This window comes from Brachyistius frenatus, unplaced genomic scaffold, assembly GCF_029030835.1.
Source record: "Brachyistius frenatus isolate BFR_SWC_R1_liver_20210118 unplaced genomic scaffold, ASM2903083v1 Contig_42, whole genome shotgun sequence".
NCBI lineage: Eukaryota > Metazoa > Chordata > Actinopteri > Embiotocidae > Brachyistius > Brachyistius frenatus.
In genome coordinates this window covers 2,699,100-2,714,625 of record NW_027210641.1, presented here as the reverse complement: position 1 = coordinate 2,714,625, position 15,526 = coordinate 2,699,100, and the positions used below count along the sequence as shown (strand labels likewise).

Below are 15,526 nucleotides of genomic sequence, written 5' to 3'. Positions count from 1 at the left end.
TTCTGACTGGCAGTGTCAGTGACGTTAATTGAGTTGCCTCCAATCTGCTCAGGTGTTCATTATTTTGGCTGGTGCTCTGCAGGTGCTGTGGCAGCCCTTTATTGTCACTCCTTTAGTAACTTTGCTCCCCCTATCCTGATCCCGCAGCACATAAGATTACACTCCAGCTGCTTTCACACAGTGTTTACTGCAGGGTCAGTGATAGCCAATCCCCACAGTACACTTCCTAAAGGCAGGCAAGACAGAGAGGCTTTTACTATCCGTGTCCCTGAAGGAAGCCCTCAGACTCTCAGAGGCAGACAGCAAGCGTTGCTAGAGCTAGACCCGGGCTTCACGTTAAAAGCCACCAAGTTGGAGAATGTGCAGTTGTAGATTTTAGTGAATTTTCCCCGTCAAAGGGTCTCCAGTACGGTGTCATTATGTTTTGAAAAGTACTTAAGCAACCAATTGTCTGTCGACATGACACATCTCGAAGCAAACAATAAGAGCTGTCTGAGGAGAACGCAAATAAGCAGTACTCACAAATGTACCCCTGATGAAGTGAAACTAACAGATGAGTTTCTCTCGGCTCACAGAATAGGCCATGGCACAGAGTGGGGTAAAGTACAAAGAAAGGAACAGCTGAGCGGCACATTGGCAGCATGTAGCGGTATGGCACCCTGGAGGCGTGGTGCAGCCATGGCACCGCTGACCTAAAAGTTGCCTCCCAGCCTGTGAGTCAGTCCTACGGAGGTGGGCCCTGTAATCACCTCTCTCCACGGCCGTAAGCAGCTTACAGCTTTATCCAAAATGCCACTCCCGCCTAAAAACATGCATGCAGACGAGGCCGGGCTCCCCATAACAGCCATTGCATAAACCTAGCCAGAGCATTATTCCCCGCAACAACCCAGCAATGCTCCAAATCAGTACTGATTCAAAGTCAAGTGGCGTAAGCATGTTGTACACTTGGAGGCAGACTAATCTTATTCACAGTGTGAGTGCCCCTTTAGCATACAGACATCCCGAGGGGAGGGTTCAAGCAAGGGGGTAGAGCTGCTGCTATACCAGTGTAGAATATCGCCGCTTTAGTCTGGGAATGGGGGGAGTGCTTGTCAAACTGTGTTTGTGAACGATCCAATAATATTTTATGTAATTTTACTGTCTAAGCCATAGATGACCCAAATTCATGCATATCTGACAAACAATGGCAACAAGAAAAGGATAGGTTTCCGCGGGTTACATCATACCATGGTTAGAGGGTGTTAGAGCAGAGCACATCAGTCAGCTATCAGCTGTTTGACAAGCGGCTCAGTTAACAGAGTTTCAGAGGGGATGAAGTAAAGATCCTTCTCCATCCCGCCAGACTATAGAGGGGATACATTACAGTGATGCAGTTACACAAAGACATTCACTGCATGGAAATGCCTATGAGGTAAGATCGGCATGGGACAATGGCTTCAATCACTCTGGGTGGTTGTCAACAATATCACCTATTGTGTAGAGAGGGGTATAGACGTTTCAGGATATCAGCAGCATTAGTATCAAACAATTTCTCATGCTTTAAGACTCCAGGGGTGATTTGCACCACTTTTCAGGCTCAGGAAATATCAAGCCCTCCCAACTGAGGTGGCCTCTTAGGTGGAGATATTAGGTGAGCAGGGCTCCCAATCACACTTATAGAAGTGGAACAGTGGGGTCCGGTTAGAGCAGGGCGTGTGGCAAATCGCTGTTCCCTGTAAACATCAAGATAAGGGGACGACTCAGAGCCGCGCCATGTGTGGGCCCCAGTGCAGTTGGAGGGGCCTTTCAGTGAGGCAAGTGTGATAATGAAGGAATACTGGGGAGGGGGCTGCCAAGGCTGGAGGTGGCACAGCTCACCTGCACTTCCATGAAGGGCCCAGAGGCCTGGGGCAGCCTCCCACCGCCGGCGCCTTGCTGCCAATACTAATACATTCTAAATCCATTCTCTTCGCTCACACCGCCAGGCTCCTGCAATCTCCTCTCCTTCCCTTTCATGCAATTAAATAGTGGAAGTGCCGAGCGAGGGGGAGCCCTATCAGCCATACTGCACACACACACACGGCTCCATCTCCACATTCAATTTACACACTTCGATATCATCATCCTCTCTGCAGTACTTCCTTCACTTCACTCTTAACACTCTTGCATTCCAGACCTAAAATACAGACATTAAAAACATTGCCTCCGTGGACACAATTAGAATCTCACATCAGTGACTACTGAAGATCTAATGTTCCCTGCATCAACAGCAACCGCGCAACGCCCAGCTCTGAGCTGGCCCACTATGCTGATGTGAAACAGGGACTGTACACGTGTGTGTGTGTGTGTGTGTGTGTGTGTGTGTGTGTGTGTGTGTGTGTGTGTGTGTGTGTGTGTGTGTGTGTGTGTGTGTGTGTGTGTGTGTGTGTGTGTGTGTGTGTGTGTGTTGACTAAAACTCCACTCCTCGACTGTGCTGATGAGCTGAAGCCCTGGCCTGCAGTCTCTGAGGGGATTAGCCCACTCAATGACACTAAATTACAGGGATCAACATCAGCTCAACACATCCACCGCTGTCTGCGCTGCTCTAACTGGATCATATTTGGATGAACTGTACATATTACTAAAATTGAGCAACATGAATATTTAAAGTTATAGGAATTCATAGAGTAGAGGAAACAGCTGCTTGTGTTTTTATCAATTTTATCGAGCTATCTTGAACGTTACCGCACAGTATTGTTCAAGAATTGTTCAAGAAAGAAGGTTTTAATCACCAAAAAGAACCAACTTGGAAATCTCGACACAGCACAAAAGATAACGGATTCAAATGGCGTAGAGGCATTCAGAGGCAGGTACAGAAGGTCTACAATGCCTTCTCCATCACTCATAATTCACCACAGATGTGCTCTATTGTTACAAACCACATTCACAGAATAACAAATTAGACCTTTGTGCAGTGACGCTTGAAATGGTAACCTTTAACTCTGAGGACAGCTATCAAACAGTGGGCCTGTTCAGCAGCCCCGGCACACCTATCACTTACACGTGTAAACAGCTGTCAAATCCTTAACAGCACATGGGCACACAGTTACACATTTCTCACAGTGACGGCAAGACAGCAGCGGATGTGGAAGCTGTGATGGAAGTGGCAGTTATTGTATGAAGGAAAACAAAAAAAATTAAGACAGAAGCAAAACATTAAGACAGGAAAAAAAAATAAAATAAATAAAAGAAGCCGGCAGAGCTGACAACAGCACGCTTTTTTCCTGATGTTTTTCTATTAAGATTTTACTCAGGGGAATGAAGGAGTTTGAAAAAAATACAGAAGAAGCAGAAGAAGAAGAAAAAAAAGCAATGTAAATAAGTGGGACTTATTAATATTGTAAAGATAAAAATGGTCATATTCATGCTTAATCTACTGTTAAGTGCACAAAGGAAACAGACTCAGGGACATAAATCCAGTCAAGCAGAGTGTTATTTGCCAGCTTGGAGGCCAAGTTGTAATGACTGGACTGGTCACACAATGGTTACTGATAGCAGCACAACAGCAATCAGATAGCAGTGTCTGTTAAGCCTCTCCTTTGCTGCGCTATTAAACAGATTATTACATTATTCAAAGTGTTTGTTCTCCTCCTGTGCATAGATTACCAGGCAAGGCACACCCAGATAAGCTGTAAGGTAGTCCAATGCACAACACAACGGCAGGAGGAAAAACAAGTCAAAGATTAAGACATGCGGTGTTTGCTCGCAAACACAGCTCTGCAAAGGAAAGCTTTGTTGCTACACCCACCTCTAATGCCAGTAGAAACCGCAAGCTCCTGAACTCCCTCAAATCATATTTAGACTTGTGTTACCGGCTTATTATGACTCATTATACAGATACAAGTTCCCTTCTTGTTGAGAATTCCCACCCGAGCTGATTGTGTTGTACACGCATGTCACTATGAAGAGATTAAACTGGGTAATTATCGGCTGACAGGTGAACAATGCTCAAAGTTATCAAAGTGGGCCACTTGACAGTTGACTTTGGATATGAATGACAGATTATAGTGACATTACCTAATTAAAAGAGGTCTTTAATTAATACAGATAAAATATCAAGGAGACCAAAAATTTTAACGAAAAAATTGTAACAAATCTTTAATTATGCTCCCGGTTTTATTGGTCTCTATTTAAAAAAAAAAAAAAAAGTGTTGTAAAATTTGTCTAAAGAATAAAAAAAAATAACAGCAGCCCTGCCTGAGTAACGTCAGACGCGTTTGGCGTGTTTTCTCACTTTAAAAATCATGAGCATCTGCCCACTCCATTGACCCGGCAGCTACAGTCTGCAAAGCTAATGAAATAATCAAAATTTCTGATACAGCGCACAAGACAAATATGTATGTATTTACACAGCGTTATAGTCCAAACACAAAACTGCCCGAGATCTCCTGCAAACAGTAGTTATTCAGTTTGATTGTTTGCTTTCTCTTAAACAGGCACACAATAGAAAAATATAGCACTCTCTTTGCACGCTTTGAATAAATTATGCTTAAATATTAAATCATATAAAAATATTTTTTGACTTAAGTGACATCTTCTTTGCACCGATTTTACTTCCCAATAGGAACTTTTATGATACCAGTTCATTCACACTCAAATTTTAAACAATCTTACTCAAAAATGACAGTTTCTATATTATAGACATTGGAGTCTCTAATTATTATTTATCAGATATCAACACTATTTATGCACATTAAATGAGCATTTAGATATATTTATATATAAAATCTCTTAATAGAAAAAATATGTATGGATTTAATAGCAAAAAAAATTATAAATGTAAATTAATATATCATATGGGACTTGATAGCCATGACCAACTATGGAGTTTAGGGGGAAGCATTTGGATGTTTGTAAGTGGAGCTAAACATGGCAAAGTAAGTAACAGTCTGCTCTCTAGTGGTGAGATCTTACAACAATAACTTCTGCAGCAGGTCCATGTGGATGTCAACATTTCATTATCATCTCATCATTCACATACAACGTTTGACCATGCTGTACATGCAAGTTCTTCGAGATTTAAATGAGAGACTGACACGCTGGTGAGCCACCTACCAATTGGGTTGATATCGAAAAAGTGTATTGAGGTCCGCAGGATGGCGTTAAACATGCTGTTGTGAAGGGTTTGGGCTGAGCTCACCAGGACATTGAAGAAGATCAAGCTGCGGAGGAAGCCAAACACAACTGAAGTGGCTGTTAAACCTAACAAAAGCACACAAAAAAAAACAAAAAACAAAACAACATTAGTACACTACAATGCAATAATAGTGAGTGTTCTAAGATCAGCTTTGCATCGAAGGGGACAATATTAAAGCATAATATATGATACAAAAATAAATATATTCCACTTCATTTTTTCCTTCAACTGTTTTTTTCCCCCCTTGAATGCTGATTTATCACTGTGAATACAAAAGTCTGAAAGAGTGAAGAGTCTGGGAGTCACAAGGAGACAATCAGAGCAATCCAACAGCAGAGAAGAAGAAAGGCGCCGCTATCTCCCTGTACAGCTGAGGCCCATGTACACATACACTGGGCCTTGAAGGCCTTGGGCCACAGCCAAAGAACTGTGGATGTGTTCATTGAAAGGCTGCCGTATTCAGAGCCTCAACAGTACACAAAAAGCAATGTGCGCATAGTGAGCTTCACCTGCGTAAACACCTAGGTACAGGTCAAGGTCCAGCTGCCGAGGGAAGCTGCCATTGAGGTGCTCTGTCACACTGATGTGCTTCTGTTCAGAGGCCCTGCAAGTCAGTCACAAAAGAAACAAAAATCCACAAGGACAAATAAACACAACGAAGAAAGAAAGCTGCAACATGTAGGCACTATACAAAATACATGCCCCCACATACACAAGGTTAGTTTCAACAAGTGACAGATAATGTCAAGAAAACCTGTTTGCTTCAGTCATCTTCTAGTAAATCATCAACCATTTTCAGTTGCAGAAAATACATTAGTTTGCCTCCAAAAAAAAATGGTAATTTTCAGATTTCTTGCAAGCATTTTTGTTTTGCACAAGTGTGTAAAAAGACAAAATCTCACCAGCACGCAAGCCACCAGTCCTGCAGAACAAATGTGATCTAAACATGACACAAAAAAAATCATTGAGTTAAACAATAAAACAGCAAAGAATAAACACATTAACCTAAATTTGACTCTTAATTATTAGATCATTCAGTTTTATATCAAATTAATTTAAGATAAATTATGTCTTACAATACTGATAGAAAATACACATCAAATCAATTAAAGAAATGAACTCACATGTGCTAGGGCATTGAGTAAAATGAGGACCAGGAGGACCAGGAAGTTAGCGCCTGCCATGAAATATTTCACATACATATGAAGGCCGACGTTTCCTTCCAAGCGGCTTTCCTTCTCTGCTGGTTGCACTACCTACAGATAGACACTAGTGTCAATGCCAGCCATCCAGCATCACTTCCAACCCGGCTGTAATAAACAGCACAGAAAAGGCGAGTATCTTCTGCTCTCTAGTGGCTGAAAGGATGCACTACAAGCAGTTTCCCACAATTACATTTTTCTACATTAAGATGGCTAAAAACTGTTTTTTGTTTTTGTTTTTGTTTTTTTTACCAATTATAGTCAAATTTTGAAAATACCTACCCCTGCAAGCGGCTCTACTCCGTCAATCAAAGAGAAGTGAGAGGAAGAAAGGGAAGACATAGAGGAGTTGTCCGAGAGTGTCTGTGGGGTGCCGGGGACGGGGGGGACGGGGACAGTGTTCGTGTCCGACCTCTCCTCCTCCTGGTCCTTATCCTCCTTGAGCAGGGTAGTGAAGTCTAGTCCAGAACCCTGCAACTCACTGTAGGTTCCCCGGGACACCATCTGGCCCTGACAAAGACAGAGAAGAGATGCAGTTAACTCCCTGAGAACTGGCTCAGTCATAGAAACTCCAGCATTCGTGGGCGACATCATTTGCAAATATTACCAATAGCAAAATTGTTTATGCAAATGTGTTTGTTTTACCAATATAAGTAACGGAGAGACAAATCCTCAGACTCACTATTTCCTCAAATGTGTCCTCTAAGTCAACAAGTGATATTGTAATGGAGGCTTTTCAAAGAATGTTGTGAAATGTTTGACACCACCTTGCGAGAGGACAAACGTACTGTGAAAAACAAATTGCCTAGTAACAGTTCAAAGAGGTAAATAATGCCACGTCCAGTGTTTCAATCAAAGCTATAAAGATCAAATCTGAAAATCAATATCAGGCCTGTCGCAGTTCTTACATACTTTCCTGATTGCAATTTTAATGGTAATGGCACGAGAAGAGAATTAGAGTTCATCTCGAGGTGCTAATATTCAACAGACCATATTTCCTTGAGCATCTATTGACATTAATATTATGGATTTACCATGAGTGAATAATGTCTGTTCTTCTTCATGAGCTGTGTGTGTCTTATTAAGCTAGGGCTAAACTATATTAGCATAAATTGAATAGAAAAGACAATTAAGTCATTAATCGCAATTATTTGTATGAAAATTATTGGTCAGTTAAAATGTTATCATTGTGACAGCCTCGGTTAATATTATTTATCGTTCTATTTTATATCACTAGATAAAATGGCGACGTGCTCGTTAGATCAGATGGATGATTTCGGTGGAACCTTTTTTAACAGAAAGGCTTTTTTACATTATTGTTTATTTTACAGTTCACACAGTTGGCATGTCCTGTAACAAATAAAAATGCATACCGTTGCAGAAAAATCCTCTTTTGATCATTATTTAACATCATAACTGACGGAGAGATTGTGAGCATATTTTGCATTTATGTCGGATTCTGGATTGGTGACACTAATTTTGTGTTTATATATCTTTATGTCACATAATGGATGTCAATTTGCAACTTGAGTGATTGGTGGAGGCTTGATTCTAGTTCTTCTTTTCACATTTGAACTGCTTAAAAGGTACCGAGCTGAGGAATGCAAAGGAATTAGACATGAGGCAAAATGTTGAGGCTGTTAATTGTGGCAGAATTATATCCCTTATTAGAATCATGTCCCTGATTAAAACTATTTGAATGCACATACCTCCTTTAAGACAACAATCTGATCTGCAGCCTTCAGATACTGGAGCTGATGAGTAACCAGGATACGAGGCTTCTTCCTTAAAAGTCCACAAATGCACCTGGTGACAAAATGTAACAATGAAAAACCTTTTGTTATTATTGAAGAACAAATGAGTAATGGAAATGTCATTACACATTTTCACACACAATGATGTGACGATAGCAACAGGACTCACTCTTCGAAGAGGTGCCGGCCCACCTCCGAGTCCACAGCACTGAGCGGGTCATCCAGGAGGTAGATATCTGCATCCTGGTACACTGCTCTAAAAATACACATACGTGGAGGTTATCTCTGTCACTGGCGCCAGAGAGGAAGGTGCACTGCTGTATTATTACCAGCACACCTTGCCAAGCTGACCCTTGCTTTCTGTCCTCCACTGAGGTTGGCCCCTCGGTCCCCGACCAGCGCCAAGTCACCACCTGGCAACAGGTCCATGTCCTAAGCAGGGTCCAAATGTAACATGATGTACCAGATATTCATATTTACACTGAACTCAATACGAGCCAGATGAGATCAAACTTTGCCTCAACTACACAATGCAGCAGGGCATGTGATAATGGAGAACATGATCCAAAGTGATTCTCACTCTCTTCAGGGCGCAGGCTCTCAGGACTCTGTCATACTTCTTGGGGTCGAGCGCCTTGCCAAAAAGGATGTTGCTTCGAATTGTACCAGGTAAAATCCAGGGTTGCTGAGATGTGTACGTCAGCTCTCCTTTGACTTTCACCACACCACTTTCATGACTCAGCTCTCCCAGTATGGCGCTGAGGAGCGAGGACTGACATGCACGAACAAAAATTAAGATTTAAATGACAATTTTGACTTTTTGAAATAACTTTCCGGTATGTTAAATGAGAAGATCAATACTACTGGAACTCAGTATCAAACTGGAAATGGTAGTTTGTGTTTCCGTATGAATTAAACAAACTTACAACAGCTTTAGTGCCAGGTTGGCTGCTATAAAATTGGCAGTAGATACAATTCAATTTCAGTATTTTGAGTTACTTTACATGTATGTGTGTGGCTGAACCTGAGACTAGAGAACAGCTCTGACCTTTCCCGCTCCAACAGGTCCAATAATAGCCAGGAGCTGCTCGTGTCTCACTGTGAAAGACATGTTCTGTAAAGTTGGAGTTTCGAGATTCTGGAAAAAAATAAAAAAATAAAATAAATGAGCTGGAACATCAGTATGTAGTGACTTAGTCAGTTAATGTTGGGTTTACTTGAGAGGGTAAATGCCAATTCTTGGCCCACAGATTCCTAAACTACGCAGAGGGAAAAGCTGTTTAGGTGTTTAGCAACGGATCCAACCTAATCCTAACCCTCTAACCCGACTAAAACATACCAACCAATTAGTGGTGCTCAGTCCGGATATGCAGGACCAGCAATGGCATTCAGAACTCAACACCACAAATTTGTGGTCTCCTCAATTTTAATGCTCAAGGCACATAAAGACTGCATGTGATGCTTATTGACAGCAAGATTACAGGGAGAGACACGTTTCCCACAATGTTTCTCACCTTATCCCAGTGGCATATTAAGTCCTGAATTTTCACCATACAGTCCTTCTTCTCTGCCACAGGAAGTCCCAGATGGTGAGGAGCAACTTCATCCAGCAGCAGAAATGTCTTCGAAGAATAGTAAATTTAAAGTTTCAGTTTTTCAAAAAAAAAATAATCAACACACACTGGTTGTAAATGAAGCCTCTGTGTTGGATGTATTTACTTTAATCCTTCGGATGCTGATGAGAGACTCGGAGACCTTCTCTATGGCAAACGGAAAAAAGAGCGTGATGGTGAGTCTGACAGCCCCGTAGAGGGAAACAGCCATAAACACTTTGCTAGCAGACAGCTTGTTTCCCGTCAGTACGTAAACACAGACGGTGATGAAGATGATGATCTTGCTGGCCACGAAAAAAGACGCCATGTTCAGGGCACGCAGATATGAGCTTTTCATGATCTTGGAGATTTCCATCCTGCACAAAACAAAACATGTTGTGAGTAAATGCGGTTTTATCCCTTTCATTTTTGTAATCTCCTCATTTGAACTCCATTAACTATTTGTGAACTGTTTTCAGCTTAGTTTTTGTAGAAAGTAAGGCATCAGAGTTTATAACAAGTAGTCATGAAGAAGAACTGCTGAATCTGCACAAAACTAGATCTACTGTACCTCCTGACCTCGTCCACCAGAGCAGCGAAAGGCTTCTCCCACCCATACATCTTTATAACTCGGATCCCAGAAATAACTTCATTCATTGTGCGAATTCTGTCATCCGTCAACACCGCTGTTTCAGCCCTAAAACAGAAGACACAAATTGCAGCAATGAAAGCAGCAAGGCCACGGAAAAGTAGAAAACATTTCATTAATACGGAAAACAGATGTATTTACTCTTGATAAGTCTGACAAAAGATTACAAACCTGAGACTTGAGAACAAATGTCCAAACATGGTCTGCACTGGCATCAGAATGAAAAAGACAGCCATCCCGGCAAGACATGATGGGCCGATCGAATACATCAACAATAATATCACAGTAACTGCTTGTAGAGGACCAATCCACAAAAAGTGCAAGTACAAAGTTACCTGTAAAAAGTGATGAAGAAAAATATCATAAAGTCTGTATGTGTGCGTAAGTCAAAAGTAAAATATTCATTTAAAAATCGTGCCAGTTTATTAGTGTTACAACCCTGTAATAAATCCTGCCTTCACTATGGTTTTGACTTTTGTGTTTTTGTTTTTACTTTCTTTGATGTAACTGTGGTGGACAAAATAATAGAAACAATGGTCAGAATAATGCCATTCATTTTAACACCGCCGCTCACAACAGCCTTTAGAATGATCATAACCATTCAATCAATACCTCTCTGAAATGGCTCCGACAAAAAGTAAACACAATATCCTCAAAGAAGAATTCAAACTAGAAAATTGAGTGTAAATAGCTACCTCATCAAATTTGTTGACATCATTGGATAAGAGGTTCACAACCTGTCCTGTGGTCGTTTTGGCCATCGCTGAGCTGTTTAGAGAAAGAGCCTTCGCAGAACAAAGGTATTAAATCAAGTTAACCTGACGGAACCAAATTAACACGCTCAACAGGGTCATACAAACTACAGCGATGTGACAGATCCAAACATCTGTGCTTTTATAAACACAGGCGTGTCATAGCGACGGACCTTCCGATAGATCATGTGGCACATGGCCACACGAATCTTCATGCCTGCTCGTTGGACGTGGTAGAAGTACAGGTGATGAAGCACAGTCAGGCCGACGGTGGACAGCGAGATGCCTGCGGCGTAGCTGTAAGCCTCGTAGACTGCGACTTGGTTCTCAGGGTCGTGACTCTCAAAGTATTCAATCAACTTCCCAAGAAGCAAGGGCTGAATGACTTTGATAACTTCCTAATAGAAAAAGGAACGCAAAGCAGAGCGGCATTAAATCAAAACGTACTTTATAATGCAACATTGGAAACTGTAGACGTGTAGCTTTGCTGTGCGACTGTACTGTACCTCTATAAAGATGTATATCCCAATGAATAGGTAGGACTTCCAGTAGCACTGAACAAGAGCTTTGCTAAGTTTAGGCGGCCGCAGATCTTTTGCTGCCTGTTGAACTTCTTTATTCCAGTACCTTCAAAAGCATGTAAAAAGAAAAAGTCACTGTTACACCAAGTTAGGAAGCTTTTTAGTAATAAATGATACTCACAGTAATGCTGGTGATTCTCAGGAAGACAATAAAATCTACTGAATGTTTCTCCAATGTTTCTCCTGGATGTTAACTAACGTGTGATCTACGGTATCAAATGCTTTGGTTTGCTCCACAAACAAAGGAACACACACATCGAATTTTCTACACAATAGAATATTCTAATGAGTTAGTCTGATATTTATACGACTGTAGCACAATGGGAAAGGTCTATTTTGGGCTCCACTCGGTATTAGCAATTCTGATGCCATCAAACCAGATGAGAGTATCACCTGCTCTTAAACAGAAATTGCCACAAACGGAAACACTTCATTCCTCAGCTGTGACTTTATATCCTGTCCATGGAAATCTCACAAGCCAGGAGAGGGACTGACCACGTAGATATACAGTATATATAAATGAGTTCGTGGCAACAAAAGGCAAGGCAAGTTCCTTGGTAATATACATCACCTTTCAATACTCAAACTGAACACACTTTGCCTGCAAAGCCAAGGTCTCCTGAAAGGGGGAACTCCTACAAGAGTCAGTATGACCAGTGTGGGGGAGGAGCCTGCCTGCATGTGGGAGTTTGAGAAGTACTGTCTATATATAGGTGGGCCCACTTCCAAGAACATTGTCCACATTGACACCAAACTCTTAGAAAGGGGGCAGGCCTCCCCCCCCTTCCCTCCCATAAGCAGGCTGAAAGGTGCCAAGCAGCGGAGGGGTCATTCGAGGGTCTGTTGTTGGCAACTTATACACTTGGATCTTCTCACAGTGGAAAAGGGAGTGATTCCGATACTACTGCTGCTGATTATGACTGTACAGCTCTGGCTGTTGTATATAGTAGTGTAGGGTACTCTGCCTTGGGGGAAGTAGTCCCTAACCATATACTGTTAAACTGGCAATGACTAGAAACCCTGATGTGGCATGGATGCCAAGAATGTCCTCTATGATCTAAATCGGAGTCACTTGTTGTTGGTTGACATCTCTGCTCGTCATGCGTCCAGAACACATGCTTGGCAAGTAAGAGCCTCACTATAATATGTTAAAATGTGTTATTGTGGGTCTGACCACGCTCTATTTGAGATCGCTTCCAGTAGTTGCATCCTAATCGGCGTAGACATCGAGTTATTTTGAAACTATTGGAGGAGCCTTCAATCAATCAGCGTTGACCAGCACGTAGCATACGTTGCTCAAACAGGTTTTCCAGACTATAATCACAGCAAAGACTGAGGCTGTGAGCAATAGTTGGACAGAGCCAGGCTCGTCAAATGTAGCTGGTTTGTTCAGTTTATATACCAAAATAAAATCAAAAAGGTGAGATGGACCATTTTCAAAATCACTATCATTAAAGCAGATGCCAATAACAGACAGAAGGTGTTTTTTGCTCATCCTCTCGAAAACCTCTGAAATAAAAGATAACATCAGCAGGGAAATGGGAGAGTCAAGTTATGGAGAGCTAAAGGGTCCTGAATGGCCAGAAAGGTTGCATTCACATTATACATGTAAATAATATTTCATGTATATTTTCAGAATAGCAAAGTGTTTCACAAATAGCCTTATAAAACGCAAGTATAAACAACAAAGACTAACTGAGTATAGGAGCAGTTCAAACAAGACAAGAATAAGAGAACAACCTGTTGTGCAATTTGTGATGGAGTTTGAAGGGACACAATGATGGTCGATAAGCCCACAGCTGTGGTGAATGTGGATCTGATCCAGTGTTTATGACCCTGCTGCTGGTTCATGTTGCTCAGATTAATATTAAAAGGTTGAAGTTTTATCAAATCCAGAGTTCAATGGTTTGTATAGTTTGACCTTTTGGATAATAACTGTAAAGATCTATTCAATTCAATGCAATTTATAAAATAATTCAAAAATTAAACTAAATCAATAAAAGACACTCTCATCACTCACCACTGTAGTTCCTCTCCAAGTCGATCAGATGCGTCCTCTGGGAGAACTTTGTACATGTCATCTTCTTCCAACTTCTTCTTGTACCCGACTTTGAACAAGGGGTTCAGCCAACTACAGAAAATGTAAACGAAAGTACAATCAGTAGAAAACAATAGTTACAGAAATGGCACTTTATTTAAAAGGAGTTACTTTTTACCGTATAAGTCAGAGGTACACAGAGATAAAACTGTGAAATGTTATTTCAATAGAAATAAACAAATCTGAAAAATATGATCTTGACATAAACGATGAAAATTGGTTTAGAAGATTGATGATCATAGAGCGTTAAAATCCCAAAGGAGACAGAAAATGACATGACATTGCTCGATTTTAAATGAATACACTTAAAAGCTACTTGTTACACAAAATTCAATGAAAGGATTTATTAGAAAGATGTTTCACTTTTACTTCTTTGATTAATTTAGTTTCTAATACTAGTTTCACTGAAATATAAACTAATATTACTTCTGGAGTACTGCTACTTTTACTTTACTGCACTCTTTGTTGTATTATTATTATTATTATTATTTTTCCAAAGAGCCTGAGCTCTCCCCTTCGTGCCAGAACATGGTGGTTTATGTTTATGCACGGACGGATGCTCTGCAGCTATCACATCCAGGGACAGGCTGCTCTCGAGTAGCGTCCACAAACTGTCACACAGGAGAGCTCTCCATTCAATTAATGTCACACAAAGCTGTCAGTGTGAGGCCGGTTTTTCTTACCAGAAGAAAATCTTGGAGAGAAGATTAGCTGAAGCCGACGGATTATCCTTCCCCTCCTTCCGCAGAGGTTCCATGCCCCCCCCCCCCAACAGTCAAAGCAACCTGAAGACTTTCTCTGCGGCCTGTGTGGCAGAGGGATATCGATAAACACTGAAGAGGAGGAGACACTGAGAGAACAGCTGCGGTAAAGTCGAATGTCTGTCAATATTACACCTACCGACATTCAGCACAGGATTACTACAGGAGGCTGACAGCCGGCTCGGCTGCGCAGCACCGCCCACCGCGTCGGGATTGGCTGACGCAAGTCTCCATCAAACGCCCTCGTGTCATCAACTCCCCTATCGACCCCGCAGCGGTGCAAGTGTAACTTTACCATATACTTATTGTATATTAAATACTTTTAATTTATTCCCCGATTGTTGCCTAAACAATCCCTAATATGCAGCCTTTAAACATTTCTGTTTAAGGTGGCGATTATCTGTAATACTTAATATCAGTAATAGAGTGCAAATGATAAATGTCAGATGACAATTACGGAGTATTGATTTATTTACTATGTCATCTCAAAGCCTCGTATTGATCTGCTACCATTTGTGCTGGTAATAGTAGTCTCAGTAGACAGAAATCAGGCTTTTATTGTGAAACATTTTCAGGAGTGTGTTGTGACTGAAATCAGACAATCACACTTTAGATGTTTTGTCAGTGACACCCTTTGGGAATTGCACGATTCTCTTGTTGACTTTATTAGATTAAAGATAAAATAATCTAGGCAACATCACTGACTATTGGAGCTCATGTAAACTTCCATCCACATGAATTACACAACCTTAAATCTTAACAGCGCGCTTCACCTGGAACAAAAGTATGATAAGCTCATAAAATATATGGATAAAAATTAAATTAGTGATTTCCAACCATTCTGACTCAAGTTACAAAAGAACAGTGTCTAGTTGGGCCCGCTGTCACAGAAGTCTAAACATTGTTAGTCACTGATTTCCCCTCTAAACATTTCACAAGGTTTTACTTAAATAGCTGTAACTATCCTAAGTTTTACAACAA

At 41.2% G+C, this 15,526-nt stretch overlaps 1 protein-coding gene across 1 annotated transcript in view; it reads right to left on the bottom strand.

Moving 5' to 3' along the window:
• The window catches only part of LOC138623241 (ATP-binding cassette sub-family C member 4-like), a 38,227-nt gene extending 23,586 nt beyond the window's left edge, over window positions 1-14,641 (bottom strand). The window contains exons 1-19 of the mRNA XM_069702640.1: window positions 14,468-14,641; window positions 13,707-13,817; window positions 11,612-11,732; window positions 11,279-11,503; window positions 11,049-11,138; window positions 10,525-10,688; window positions 10,276-10,401; window positions 9,832-10,081; window positions 9,627-9,734; window positions 9,161-9,250; window positions 8,693-8,884; window positions 8,450-8,544; window positions 8,282-8,368; window positions 8,068-8,164; window positions 6,641-6,868; window positions 6,281-6,412; window positions 6,059-6,096; window positions 5,666-5,760; window positions 5,075-5,221 (exon numbers count right to left, since the gene is read on the bottom strand). Coding sequence (XP_069558741.1) covers window positions 5,075-5,221; window positions 5,666-5,760; window positions 6,059-6,096; window positions 6,281-6,412; window positions 6,641-6,868; window positions 8,068-8,164; window positions 8,282-8,368; window positions 8,450-8,544; window positions 8,693-8,884; window positions 9,161-9,250; window positions 9,627-9,734; window positions 9,832-10,081; window positions 10,276-10,401; window positions 10,525-10,688; window positions 11,049-11,138; window positions 11,279-11,503; window positions 11,612-11,732; window positions 13,707-13,817; window positions 14,468-14,541 — 2,470 coding nt within the window. The 5' untranslated portion in view covers window positions 14,542-14,641. The remainder of the gene's footprint in view (window positions 1-5,074; window positions 5,222-5,665; window positions 5,761-6,058; window positions 6,097-6,280; window positions 6,413-6,640; window positions 6,869-8,067; window positions 8,165-8,281; window positions 8,369-8,449; window positions 8,545-8,692; window positions 8,885-9,160; window positions 9,251-9,626; window positions 9,735-9,831; window positions 10,082-10,275; window positions 10,402-10,524; window positions 10,689-11,048; window positions 11,139-11,278; window positions 11,504-11,611; window positions 11,733-13,706; window positions 13,818-14,467) is intronic.
• Between the last annotated feature and the right edge of the window lie 885 nt (window positions 14,642-15,526).